Source organism: Monodelphis domestica, chromosome 3, assembly GCF_027887165.1.
Source record: "Monodelphis domestica isolate mMonDom1 chromosome 3, mMonDom1.pri, whole genome shotgun sequence".
NCBI lineage: Eukaryota > Metazoa > Chordata > Mammalia > Didelphimorphia > Didelphidae > Monodelphis > Monodelphis domestica.
In genome coordinates this window covers 174,010,945-174,025,142 of record NC_077229.1, presented here as the reverse complement: position 1 = coordinate 174,025,142, position 14,198 = coordinate 174,010,945, and the positions used below count along the sequence as shown (strand labels likewise).

At 34.5% G+C, this 14,198-nt stretch overlaps 1 protein-coding gene across 4 annotated transcripts in view; it reads left to right on the top strand.

Annotated features, from left to right (window-relative positions):
• The window catches only part of MTDH (metadherin), a 68,503-nt gene that overhangs the window by 17,872 nt on the left and 36,433 nt on the right, over window positions 1-14,198 (top strand). For all 4 annotated transcript variants that reach the window (XM_056823291.1, XM_056823290.1, XM_056823289.1 and 1 more), the window contains exon 2: window positions 936-1,151. In XM_056823291.1, coding sequence (XP_056679269.1) covers window positions 936-1,151 — 216 coding nt within the window. The remainder of the gene's footprint in view (window positions 1-935; window positions 1,152-14,198) is intronic.

Here is a 14,198-nt window from a genome sequence, read left to right as displayed (position 1 = left end):
TTATTCAATGCCATATCAATTAAACTATAAATGAATTTATATAACTAGAAGAATTCATCTGAAGGCAAAAAAAAAGATTAAAAATTTCAAAAGGAAATAATGAGTAAGAGTGGGAACAAAGGAGACCTAGCAGTAGAAGATCTCAAACTAGATAACTTAATTCTCAAAACAATTAGGTACTGGTTAAAAAAACAGATCTGTCAGTAGAACAGATTGGCAACATAGTGTAATAGAAGCAATTATGTCTAACACTTGAGTATTTGACAAACACAAAGGCCCCTGCTATTGGGATATTGACAAAAACTGGGGAAAATGGGCAGCAATTTGGAAGAAATACATTTTAGGTTAACACCTTATAGCAAGATAAGCTCTTAAAGTTTTGCAGAGTGCTTAATATGTTCTTTCATTTATTCCTCACATAGAAGTAGGTACTTTTATTATCTCCTTTTTATAAATGAAGAATCAAGGCCAAGAGATTAAGAAATATGCCCACGGTCACACCAATAGTTAGTTTCCAAGGCAGGATTTGAATTCTAGGGTTTGTTTTGTTTTTTAGTTTTCATAACTTAAGTCCAGAACTTAATCCCTACTGCACACTACCCCTAGCCTTCAATTACTATCTGTAACTTTGATCTAATAATCACTTAGCTTCTCTAGATCTATTTCATCATCTCTAAACTATGGGAATTGGACTAGATTATCTCTGAGGGCCTTTAGTTTTAAATGTGACCCTGTGTTTTTTTATCCTATAATATTTTTTTTTAATATTTGTACTGATTTAAATAAAATGCATTGGGTACTTTTTCCTAAATAAGTTTGATACATAAAACCCACTGAGCATTTAATTGTAATGTGTACCATTGCTGTATGATGCTTTAATATGATTATCCTGGCCATTTTATAACTTTATGAATGTTTTTTCATTTTATTTGTAGCCAAATGGGCGAACTGTGCTCGAGGTACCAGAGGAGGAAGTGGTCACAACTCCTCGAAGAGAAGCAGTAAAGCAGCAGCACCAGCACCAGCACCAGCACCAGCACCAGCACCAGCACCAGCAGCACCACCAGCAGCAGCAGCATCAGAATCAGCATCACCAGCAGCAACAGCAACAGCAGCAACAGCAGCTAGATGCAGAAAAGAAAAATGAAAAGGTTAGATGAAGATAAGGAATTTCCCTCTCTCCAGTTAATAACTTATGCCTTTATAGATGAGCCCTAGAATCTATCCTGAGCTTCTAGTACAAAATGTAAGCATGTCAAGCAACAAAGTGACTGCATCTTTGAGTTTATAACCCTCCTTAATTTTATAAATTATACAATTGAGTTTGGACTAGATAATCTCTAAGGTCCTTTAGAGCTTTAACTTTATGATCTATGATTCATATTGAATCAAGATTCTGTTGTAATTACCATCTATTTGTTTGACAAAGTTTACATTTAGTAAACAATCTACTTCCCTTGTGATACTCCAAAATTAACTCTCAAGATTTGTAGCTGGTACACTCCATGTCTGCTGTGTTCCAGCATTTTTCATGAAGAGGTCACAGCTTCTCTCACACTATAATATGTACTCTGGACACACATCTGACATGACTTAATTAATGATACTTGTAACTGCTTATGATTATTTTGGCACCCTGCAGCTGCATTTTGATTTATGCTTTTTAAACTAGGGTGAACCTTTTAAAGATGACCCACCCACCCAGTGCTGTGCCACTCATTCTGGGCATGCCTCCAGCCCATTACAGGAGAAGGAGAAAGCACTCCTGCTGCTGGGCTAAGAGGTGGGGGTTGTGAAAAAATGTCCTAAGGCATGGTGGAAGGGGTAGGGGGGCAGCCCACAGAGAGCACTCTTCTTTAACATTTTAAGCTGTAATTTCATAGCGTTATTAAAGAATTGCAAGTTATATTAGAGCTCTAATCCAGCCCCTTCATTTTCATCATAGGGATTTTGAGAAGCATGATTTTTACACCCATGTAGTTACTGGAGTCATTTGATAGAAACCATACATTCTATGCTTCCTAGAATCTGTATATGATATAAGTGGTAGCTTTTGTGGTTATTAAATGGAACATGGGGAGATACTTTTTTATTTTCATCTTAATGTAAACAAAAACCCCAAATGCTTTGTGAAAACTAGGCTACTAGGTATAGTGTCAATAGTTCCATTTACTTGACTGATTTTTCTAAAATATTTTTGAGCACCTATAATGTATAAGAGACTTTGTTGGTCACAAAGGGGAAATCAGCCTAAAAGTATAACACAAATCGTCCTTAACTCAGCTTTCCTCACTACTACAATAAAGTATCTCTTGCTCTCTTCACAAATATTGGTGATTGACATGACAGAATTGTATTGCTGAAAAAATTGTTTCAGTGCAGGTATATTTTAATATTTCAAAAACTCAATAGATCTGGAATCAGGAAGACCCGAGTTAAAAAATAAAGCCTCAGACACTAGCTATATGACTAGGGCAAGTCATTTTTTAAAATAAATTTCTATTTTTTACATGGTTACCATGGTTATTCAAAGTACCCTTTCCTTAACTCCTCCTATAGAGCAATCTCATTTGACAAATACTTGGGGGGGGGGGGCAGCACAACTAGTTGATCAATACATTGAAAACTTCTAAAAATAGGTGCAATGTGTAACACTTGTGAACTCCTTTAATACAAAAGTTGGGAATCTCTTCCCATTTTGCATATTCAAGCCCTGCTTAATCTTTATAATTTTGTTACATTTACTTTTGATTTTTGGCATGTCATTCTTTTGTTTATATTGTTTTGGCTACTATATTATTGTTTTGGGGGTATGTTTATTTCACTCTACATCGATTCAAAGATCTTTCTTGCTTCTGTATCACATAAATAATTTCTTACAGGAAAGTAATATTCCATTACATTTCTGACTCACAAATTGTTTAACCATTCCCCAGTTGATGAACATCTATTTTGTTTCTAGTCCTATCAGTGGCTTCCTTTGCCCAGTAATGGAGTCTCAGGTTCAAAGGATATGGACATTTAATTGCTTTATTTGAATAGTTTAAAATTCCTTTCCAAAATAGTCATGCTATTTAACAGTCCCACCAATATTGTATTAAAGCTTCCACAACTTCTCCAATATTGACAAGTACCCTTTTTTTGGCCATTTTTGCTGATTTCTAGAGTATGAAGTAAGACCTGACAATTATTTTGATTTCTGGGCAAATCATTTAATCTTGCCTGCCTCCGTTTCCTCATTTGTTAAATATGGTTATGTAAAAATTAATTTTATATCTAGTAATAAAAATATTTTTTTTGAGATTTATTAAGGATTAGTAGAAATCAAGGAATAAAGAAATACAAATAAAAATGGCCAATTAGCCCATTCAAAATCCCCATGCTTAGCTTAGCTTACCACTATACTTCCTACATCATTGCAATGGCAGAGCGAGTTTTGCAGGGGAGGGTGGGGGGGGGGGTGCGAAAAGCCTTGGCAGGAGAAATGTCGCTTAAAAAAAATTATCTAGGCTATCTTTAAAAAAAAAATTGAAGTTCTCGTCCAATCTTGCGGTTGCCATTAACTGTAAAAATTAATTTTATCTCTAGTAATAAAAACATTTTTATTATTAGAAATAATTTAATTTTCAGTTACCAATAGCAGTTATCATGATTACTGTAAGAATAAAATTATATTAAATGCTCTACAAACCTTAAAATGCTATTACATATTTTTAAAGGCTATTATTTTTGCCACAGGAGACTATTCAGAGATATAGAGGCTGGAGATCTCTGTGTGGGGTATATTTACTCTTAATTTATCTGAAATATAGACAATTTGAAGGAGTGTAATACCAGATAAAGCTTGAAAGCCAGGTCAAAAATATGGAAAACCTAAAATGCCAGTCTAGGCAGAGGAATGACATGATAAAAACTGAATTTTATTTTTAAAAAATAGGATTATTTGAAGGGAGTAGTGTTGGGCCTTGGGCAAAATGTAAAGAGGTTATTTTGAAGTACAAGATGCTAGCATGTATCACAGAAGAGAGTGTATCTGTGGAGGTGGGTGGTGGTGATTCATGCATTCAACCTGCTTAACAATCTTACCTATTTCTAGCATTGTCCCCTTTCTTCTTTTTTCCAGAGACTAGAGGAGGACCTTTTCCCTTGGGTTTTTGAAGGAGGGGAATCCTGTGGCTTATAATCATTTTTACCCCTACCTTGGAAAACCTCTAATTAAAGGAGTTAGGATCTAGTATTCTGACATGATCCTCTGTCTGATTAGTTCTGTTCCCAAAGTTGGGAACTACACCTTTATGTATTTCTCCAACCCCATTTAAGAAATTCTTTGTCCCATAATCTCTCTGTCTCACTTCACTATTGGCTCCATATTTGGAGATCAAGGCCATTTACACAGATATCATACATTAAGAAATTGCCTTCATAGAGGACATAGTTGAGGAATTGAATATAATTTCTGAGAGAAAGCATCAAGAGAAGCAAGAGGGAGAAGGAATAAGCCTTGAAGAACTGTATTTAGTGGTTGAAAGGAAGAGTCAGGAAAGAATTATCCATAAAAAGTATACTCCTAAACTTTAAGTAGGTAGAGTTAGGTACTTCACTAGAAGCAGAGAACAGGAGATGGGAGAGGAAGTAAGTAGAACACCCAAAACAACTTGAAGTAATAGGTCCTATTCCCAAAAAGAGCAACCATTGTGGCTGTAGAGGGACTACTATGGGGTGGGAGCTGGGGAAGGGAAAGGGCAGCAAGCAGACAGCAAGTGGGGCAGATAGGCAGCTCTTCCAGAAGGGGAAATAGTGATAAAAAAGTTTCAAGGAACCTAGGTAATTTTATCTCATATCAGGTAAGGAAAAGAGACCTAGGAAAAGGTCATTTGTAAAACATTGGTATTATAAGATCATTGAAAATGGGAGAAGTGCTATAGGACTGGGGAGAAAAGGCATGAGTCTCATTTTTCAATCGAAGGAAAAGGTATAATTTACAAACTATAGGCCAGTAAGCTTAACTTCAGTTCCTGGTAAAACTTTTTAAAGAGTCAATAACATAATTGATAGAGAACAAGGAAAGTTGGGTTGGGTTGTAGTCCTAACTGATATTCTGCCTCATGACCTTATGTGATTAATCTTTGCTTTAGTCAGCTCTGAGACTAAGGTGCCAACTTGAATGGCAGAAGGAGTTTTACAATTTTCGAACATCTAGAGAGGAAATGGTGGATATAAAGGAAAGGGCCCATACTCATAGCCTCTCCTCCAGCTTTGTAGAACATGCTGGAGCATAAAGCAGTAGATAGCATGCTCACTGAGCATGGAGTTAAGTAGAACCCTGAACTTCAGATACTTAACTAGTTTTGTAACTCTGGGACAAGTCATTTAGTTTCCTCAACTGTAAACTGTAAAGTAGGGATAGTAATAGCACCTACTTCTCAGGGTTATAGTGAGAATCAAATGAGATCATATTTATAAAACACTTAATACAGTGCTTAGGAAATTGGTGGAGCTTTAATAAAATAGTCCCTTATATACTTGTTTTCTTCATTTCCCCTTACCCCCAATATATATCATGGGAGAATTAAGAATCATCTCCATTCTCTTATGAGTTATTGTGGACCTTGGTAGTAGCCTAAAAAATTATAATGCATGAATGTTTATAAGAAGTTTAAATGGACCTGGAACAGAATGAGTCAGTCATTTGAATCAGGCTTTAAAGGATAAATTAGAATTGGGGAGGGAGTAGATATTTCATTAGTAGAGGAAAGAAACCATTGGGAGTGGGCATGAAATTGCAAGTATTTAGGTTTAACTACAGTGTGAAATGCATAGAACAGAGTCAGGATTAGGTTCTTGAGGACTTCCATCAGTAGGGATAGTAGAAAAGAAGATAAAAGACTATAGACCTAAAATTGGAAAGGATCTTCTAATTCATCTACTACTCCATTATTTTGCAGATGAAGGAACTGAGCCTTATACAGTGATGTTCCAGGCAGAATTTGAAATTCTCTTTTCTACCTACTTCACTTTATTGCTTCTTTACAGAAAAATAGAAAAACAGATTACTACCTGGGGAGCTAGAGATTTCCTTCCTAGTTGACATAAAGCTTTTAGTTGACAGTTCCTTGGATTTTGCCTTTCTTTTAGTTCCAAGTCTCATTGTGCCTATTTCCATTTTTCCCCAAGCATAGGTCAAGAGATCATATAACCTCCTCCCTCCCCCCTCCTGAATTCTAAGTATGCTATATTTACAGCATTCTCCTAATACCATCTGGTTACCCTGACCAACAAAAAGGGAAGAAAGAAAGAAATTAGTCTGATATAGCTTAGCTTTGATGAATCTTTGTTGATTTTAGTGGTGACAATTTCTCTAATTGCTCACTAATCTTTCTTTTTAATGGTCTGAATCTCAAAGATCCAGGAGGACCTAACTTCTAGGGTTAGAAGTCATCATAGAAACCTAGAATGAGACCAAGTAGAGCCAACCACCCAATCCAAAATGGCATAAATTCCAGTTCAGGAACAAAAGCTGTAGGGATGAGTAAATCAAGGAAAACACCAATATAGAAATTATTATACATAGGGGTCAGCTCTGTAATTCAGTAGATTGAGAGTCAGGCCCAGAGACAGGAGGTCCTAGGTTCAAATGTGGCCTCAGACACTTCCTAGCTGAATGACCCTGGGCAAATTACTTAATCCCATTGCCTAATCCTTAACACTCTTCTGCCTTGAAACCAGTACACAATATTGATTCTAAGATGAAAAGTAAGGGATTTGTTTTTGTTTTTTAATTTACACATATAAAGATTTCTTCCCAAAAGAGTGAATAACTCCAAAACAACTAAGTAAAGACTCAGGAATGAAACAAGAGTTGTTTGTTTGTTTGTATGTTTGTTTTTAATGAAATTAAAACTGAAATAAAAGAATTGAAAGAATAAATAGCTTGGAAGAGAGGTTGGTAAATCCCTTGATTTAATAAAATAGATAAAATAGAACAAACAAATAAATGATTCCACAAGACAGTAAGAAATAGGATAATAGGGCCAGTTCAGTGGTTTGAGAGCCAGGCTTAGAGATGGGAGATCCTGGGTTCAAATCTAGCCTTAGACACTTCTTTGACCCTGGGCAAGTCATTTAACTCCCATTGCCTAGCCCATGCCACTATATACTGCCTTGGAATCAATACACAGTACAGATTCTAAGACCGAATATAAAGGTTTAAAAGAAAAGAAATATTAGAATAAAAAACTTAAAAAAGATAGTATAAGTAAGATATATGGGGTCAAGAAGAATTGATGTATAAAATAGATCAAGGAGAAATAATTTAGGAAATACTGGACTTCCTGAAAACCTTGTTGAAAAAAGTCTGGATATTACATGTCAAGAAATCATAAATGGAAATTGCCCATGTCAATTAGGGATTAAAATGAAGATAGAAGGAAACCACCATTCACCTCTTCAAATAAACTCTAAAGAATTTAATTAGCTTAGAATAATTTTTGTTCTGTTCTCCCCAATATAAGTAATTCTTTTTGCAATGGGTAACAGAAGCAAAAACTTCTGCTAATCTAGAAGAGAAAAAAAACATCTTTTTTCAATTATCCTTTTGTTTCTAACTTCAGCTCATTCTAGGCTTTCATATTCTTGACTTTTTCCCTTAAAACTTTATCTCATATTTTTTATCTATACATCACATTCATTATTGAGTATAATACCCCAGTAAGCCATCCCTTGGAACAGAGGTTAGAGTAATAATGCTAGCTTTAGGTAGTGTTTTTAAGGTTTACAAATCATTTTATACATTTTATTTAATTTTATTCTCACAACAACCCTGTGAAATAGATGCTATTATCTTTATAGATGAAGAAATTGAGACTGAAAGGTAATTTGACTTTTCTAAGGTCATACAGCCAGTATCTTGAGATAGGATTCACATTAAGGCTGTCCTGCCTTCAGGTACATTCAGGTACTATCTATTACACCAGTAGCTACCTCACATTAAAAAATAAAGAGGAAAAAGCAACCCAGCAAAACTAACCAGTTTACTGACTATGTTTGACTTAAAAATTGTTTCATTCTTTGAATTTGTGTCCTCAGTGCCTAGTACAAGCCCCCTGGCACATAGTAAGTGCTTTACAAAGAGTAATTAATTGAATTTATAAAATATTCTACATCTATAATCCCCATATATCTTCAATTAAGTAGAGGGAAAGATGCATTTTTCTTGATCCTTCTCTGTGGGTTGGTTATTATAATTATGTAGCATTGACTTTAATTTTATTGATTTTTTTTGACTACATAGTACCACTTACTATCATTTCTTTGTTCAGCTTACTCAATGTACATCAGTTTTATATATGTGTGTGGGTGTGGGTGTACACACACAAATGCTTTTCTGAGTTCTTTTGTTGTTTCTCAGTGATGCCATGTTCCTATATCACAATTTGTTTAGCCATTTTCTCTATTACACTTTGGCCATTTTTCCTATCACTAGGCTCCCTGTTTGTTTAGTTTTTTACTATTACAAAAAATACTGTTTAGGAAATTTTGATGAATATGGCCATGAATATTTTGGTGTATGTGGAACGTTTCTAGCTTTGGTATTCTTTGGGTATATAATTAACAATAGAATCCAAAGTATAGGCATTTCAATCATTTTAAAAAAATCATTTAAATCATAAAAATCATTTTAAATTGTTTTTTAAAATGAAGGAACTAATTGACAGCTCCAGCAGTAATGCATTACTGTCCTCATTCTTTCCCATCCCCCTCCAACACTGACCAGTGCACACATCTTTTGCCATCTTTGCTCTTTTTTTTTTTTTGGATATGAGATAAAACTTTGGAGTTGTTTTAACTTTGATTTTCTTATCTTATTATTTAGTGACTTGGAAAAGAGTTTTTCTGCTGTCTGAAATTTAGGGGTGTGAACTGTTCATATCCTTGGACTTGTTATCCATTGGCAGATAATCTTATATTAGCTTCTTATATATCTTAGATATCAGAACTTTATCATGGATACTTGACACATTTTTTCCTCATCAGCTGTGCTTTATTTGCAATGAATTGATATACAAAAGTAGCCTTTCAGTTTCATGTATTTGAAATTATTTTATCTTTTGTGATTGCTTCCATTCCTTGTTTGGTTAAAAACTCTATAGCCATAATTGTAAACCGTGTATCTCTCATCTAGTTCTCTCTCTCTCTCTTTTTTTTAATAATGTGACAAACATTCAGGTTGTATATCCCATTTTGAGCTTATTGTGGTGTTGAGTCAAACCTAATTTTAGCCAGAAAACTTTCCTGTTTTCTCATCATCCTTGTCATATAGAGTTGTTATAAACATAGTAATTTATATATCCAGTTTTATGGAACACTGAGCTATTGAATTTAGTTGTCTCAATCTTTCTTATCTAATCTGTTCTGATGAACTGCTTTTAATGTTTTTAAGCAGTGATAAAGAATTTTGATGATTGGTTTGAAATTTGGTTTAAATAGTTTTTTGAAACCTATATGAATTGAATTCTGGAAGTACTATTCCCCTCTGTTTCTACATTTTTCCCTTTCCATTAAATGCTTTTTGGCTTTCCTTTCCTTGAGATTCTAAATCTTCCAAATTAATTTTGTTCTTTTATGTAGTGTTTGGATAGTAATTTATTTAAGTGGTTCAGTCTAGATAGAAGCAAGAGTTTCAGCTTAGAAGTAAGGGTGTTTGGATTTTGAGATATCCCCTTGTAGTAAGGAGAAAGATAATTTGCTGTGGATCCCTTAAGCATTCTGGATAATTCCTCTTGCAGTTAAGGAGGACAGGGGTCTCTGGACTTTGACAGTTGATGGCAATTGAAGAGAAAGAAAAAGAAATTTAAGGTGAAAGATTTAGTGTGAGATAATTTTGAGAGCTACGATACTTGGAAAAAGTTGAGAGGTATGGTTATCCCCTCTGAGCCACAGGGGGCGCTGAAGAGCAATTAAGCTAACTGAAAAACCACTCACAAGCAGAGTTGAGTGAGAGATAAATTGCTTTAACATTTCTTTTCCATCTCAGCTACCTGCTCTCCAAAGGAAGTACAAGAGATAGGTCTCAAAGTCTTGTGGAGAGTAGGCCTTAAAAGTCGGACCTCTCACTTTGAGTACTGAGATAGGAAAAATTTCAGTCACTCCTCCATTAAATACAAATCTTAAGTTTTTTCTTCTTAGTTTTCAATTGCCATCAACTGTCACTCAGAGAGAGAGAGAGAGAGAGAGAGAGAGAGAGAGAGAGAGAGAGAGAGAGAGAGAGAGAGAGAGAGAGAGAGAGAGAGATCAAAAATCACTTCTGTTCTCACAGACTGTCAGAGAAACAGAAGCCTGAAGTTCTTTCCCAGACTCCTCTTATCCCCAATACTTAAGGGATCCATAGAAAATTACCTTTCCTCATTACAAGGGGATATCTCAAAATCAAAACACCCTTACTTCTGAGCTAAAACTCCTGCTTCTATCTAGACTGAATCACTTAAATAAATTACTATCCTAATAGTAGGTATGTAAACCATCCCTTTGGTATAGTGTTATGTAGTTTTATATATGTAAGTTTTGAGAGTACCTTAGAAGTTGTATTTTGTAGCCATTTTAAATTGAACTTTCTTTTATTTTCTCCTGGATTTTGTTATTGCTGTATAGAAATGCTATTGATTTTATGGATTTACATTGTATCCTGCTATTTTTCTGAAGCTTTTCATTGTCTCCCTTAGTTTCTTTGCTTATTTTATTTCTTATGCTATCTATCATGTCACTACCCTATAGGAATAATTTTGTCTCATCTTTACCTGTGCTTTCATATTTTCTTTGTCCATTTTGCTTTCCCTACCTTAACTGTTAGGAGATTTCCTTTCAAAGTAGTACTCCATGTGGTGTATGGTGTAACCCAAAATAGTACAGATTTTTGAAGACCTTTCCAGATGAGAGAAAGCAGTGATTAAGAGAAGTTAGCAGGGTTGAGGTCCATTGTGAAATCTTCCTCTGACCCTAAAATGGTTTTTAATGTTAAAGGTGCCAACCATTAAATGATTTCAGTTAACTTGAGGCATTTTTAATTGTCATGCAAATGGTGCTCTATTTGTGGTTTATTTGAAATAACATTCAAGTTATGTATTAATACAGTCGATTGCTTCTTTTAAACATAATTCCAGAGATTGACTCTTAGATCAGTTCTGATTTTTAAATCATTTCTGTTTGAAATCTGGTCCTGACCAAAGATGACTGCATATATGCTCTTTTCCTTCTCTATTGAGACATTGGTAGAAATTCTCAAATGAGCAAATGTTGGCAATAAGCAATATTTAGATAATTATTTATTAGGGAGGCAAACTCTAGAAAGAAGTTCTCTGAACTTAGAGAGAGGGTGGAATGGAAAGTCACAGTGGTTTTCTGATACTGAGTAAACAGTATTCTTTCAGCCAATCCTTAACTTGCATTGTTCCTAATAATATTAGTATGTTTCCTATCTATCTCAGACCAAAGATACTCAAATTTTAAGCCTACCAACATTTTTGTGGACTAGTTTTGGGGAGGAGTGAGTGGCAAGAGAACAGCCAATACTAGTAAAGTTTTCAGATCCTCATTGGAATTTTCCCTGGCCTAAATTGATACTTCCCCTGGCAGTAAGTTGTTAATTGCAAAGCCAAGGCCTGTTTTAGTTCATTTTTTTAATTGTTGGTAGTGTTTTTCTTAAAAAACAGCTCAAGGACAACAGAAATATTGTTTCAAAAATGATGTGTATATTCACCTCTAGAGAAAAAAAATGATAAATAGAAATGAGCAATACTTAGTTTTATATGTACATATCTTTTTGTTAAATGATGACCTAGTGGGGAGGAGGAGAGTGGGAGGTGCCTGGGGAATTTTAATGTAGCAAATTAACTAAAAACAGATAGCACAAGGAACTTTATCAGCAATAAATAATTATCAATCCCTCTATTAATAGCCTTCCTTCCCCCCAAAGACACACATTTTGCCTAAAATTACTTTAACAATTTAGTAGTTGCATAGACCTTGCAGGGCAGGTATTTTATTAGGCGTAAGAGTTAGAAAAGAGATCTGCTATAAAGAATCTTACCCCTTTTATATTGGTGTCTTTAATTGACAGATTTAAGAAAACAAGCCTACCAATCTGAGTTTTTCAGTTGGTGTCAAAGGTAAGCTCTGCCAAGACTTTCTGTGGTTTGGAGGGCAGTCATTTAGAATGAATGGATGCTTTTGTTAAGGCAGAGCTTCTATTTATACTGTCAGCTTGTACCTCCTGCCACTCTAATCAGTGATGTCACTTATTGTGATACAGATTTGTGTTAGCCTTAGCTCAGGAGTTCGGGGAAAAAAAGAGGACATATTAACTATATCACAACCAACTCCTGATGATTTGGGTTTTTCTTTTCAAAGAGAAATAAGAACAACTTATTTCTGACCTTGAGATAGAATCTTAGGCATACTTATTAAATATAGATATATAATTTTAAAGTAAATGCTACAGTTGGTTCTTAAGCATTAGTTTAGAAAATAGAATTTTGCAACATGTAAGAATTACCAACCTTGTATGACAATCATATTGCTTACTGTGCAAACAGCTTGTTTAATATTCACAATTCTGGGCCTATGCAATCTTTATGTTTATTGCAAAGTTTAGCATTTATTAATTTAATAAAATAGAACATTCTTAAGATACTTTACAAAGTGTCTTCCTCATGAACCAGACTAAATATAGGTAATATTCCATCATTTTCATTTTGCAGATAATAGTAGAACAGATAGAAGTAGTGTAATTTTCTAACAGTTGACATTTGGCTGGTCCTTAATGAGACTAGAGCTTAGACCCAATTCTCTTGGTGCCAGAAAAATGCAAGGGTGATCCCAGTGGTTCATTGGATTCATTCATTGGAAGTTCACAGCTGTGGCCTGCAAGGGAATCAGAGAGGAATTCTGTTGTTGAAGGTAAAAAATAGGAACACCTTTACTTTTTATTGTAGGTCATTGCTATTTGCATTGATCCTGCAGTCTGAAAATCTACTTTTTTGTAACTGCAGCCAAAAAGCTCTGCTAAACAATCAAAGAGGGCTCAAATATGATAGCTACTTAAATATTCAGGTCCAAGGAGTAACAATGTGCTAAAATTGTTTAGGAGAATGATATATTTAATATATTGGTAAAAGCAATATTTCTAAAAGAGGAGGTTAGTTTTCCAGTACAGGTGAGAATTTTGCAAGCTTTAGAGGGACTTGGTTTAATACAGAGACTTAGTACAGAATCCAGGATGTTTATACCCCATGTGATACAGGCACCCTCACATTTTCCATATATATGAAGAAGAGGGAGAGATTGATTTTGTAGTAACAAAAGTGCATTTATGGTTAATATCAGTTTGTTATTGCATTTGGTGGATATTAATAGGTGGATTATTTCTGTTTACATGTAACTTAGAACATAAGATACTTATGCTTAATGTTTTTAAATAAAGTTTATTTAGTACTTTGGTTTCATAAAGTAAGCTACTTCTTTGATCCCTGCTTGGACCTTTTCCTTTACCTTATCAGCTTCCCTTCATTTTTTTATTTTTATTTTTTTTATTTTTACTTTTTTTTTAATTTTTACTCTCCCTTAACTACCCTATGACCCTTAATGTTTTTACATGGGATGTATTTAGTGGTATGGTTTTACTTTGATTTTTCCCTTGGTTATAGAATTCATGCTTTCTCCCTCCCTTCATCTCTCCCTCCTCCCAAGTCAACAAGCTATTCCACTGGGTTATACATAAATATACTATCATTAGAATCCATTTCCATATTATTCATTTTTTTAAAAGAAGAAGCCTTTAAAACCAAAACCCCAAATCACATACTCATATAAACATGTTTCTTCTGAATTTCAATTCCTATAGTTCTTTCTCTAGATGTGGATAACATTCTTTCTCAAAAGTCCCTCAGAATTGTCCTGGATTGCTATTAAGTAGCAAAGTAGTTGTTTTTATCATCCCACAATGTTACAATCTGCATATAATGTTCTCCTGGTTCTGCTTATTTCACTAAACATCAGTTCATGGAGGACTTTCCAGTTATTACAGAAATCCATCAGTTCATCATTCCTTATAGCACAATAGTATTCCATCACCATCATATACCACAATTTGTTCAGCCATTCCCCAATTGAGGGATATCCCCTCATTAGGAAACTAGTTTTCTGAC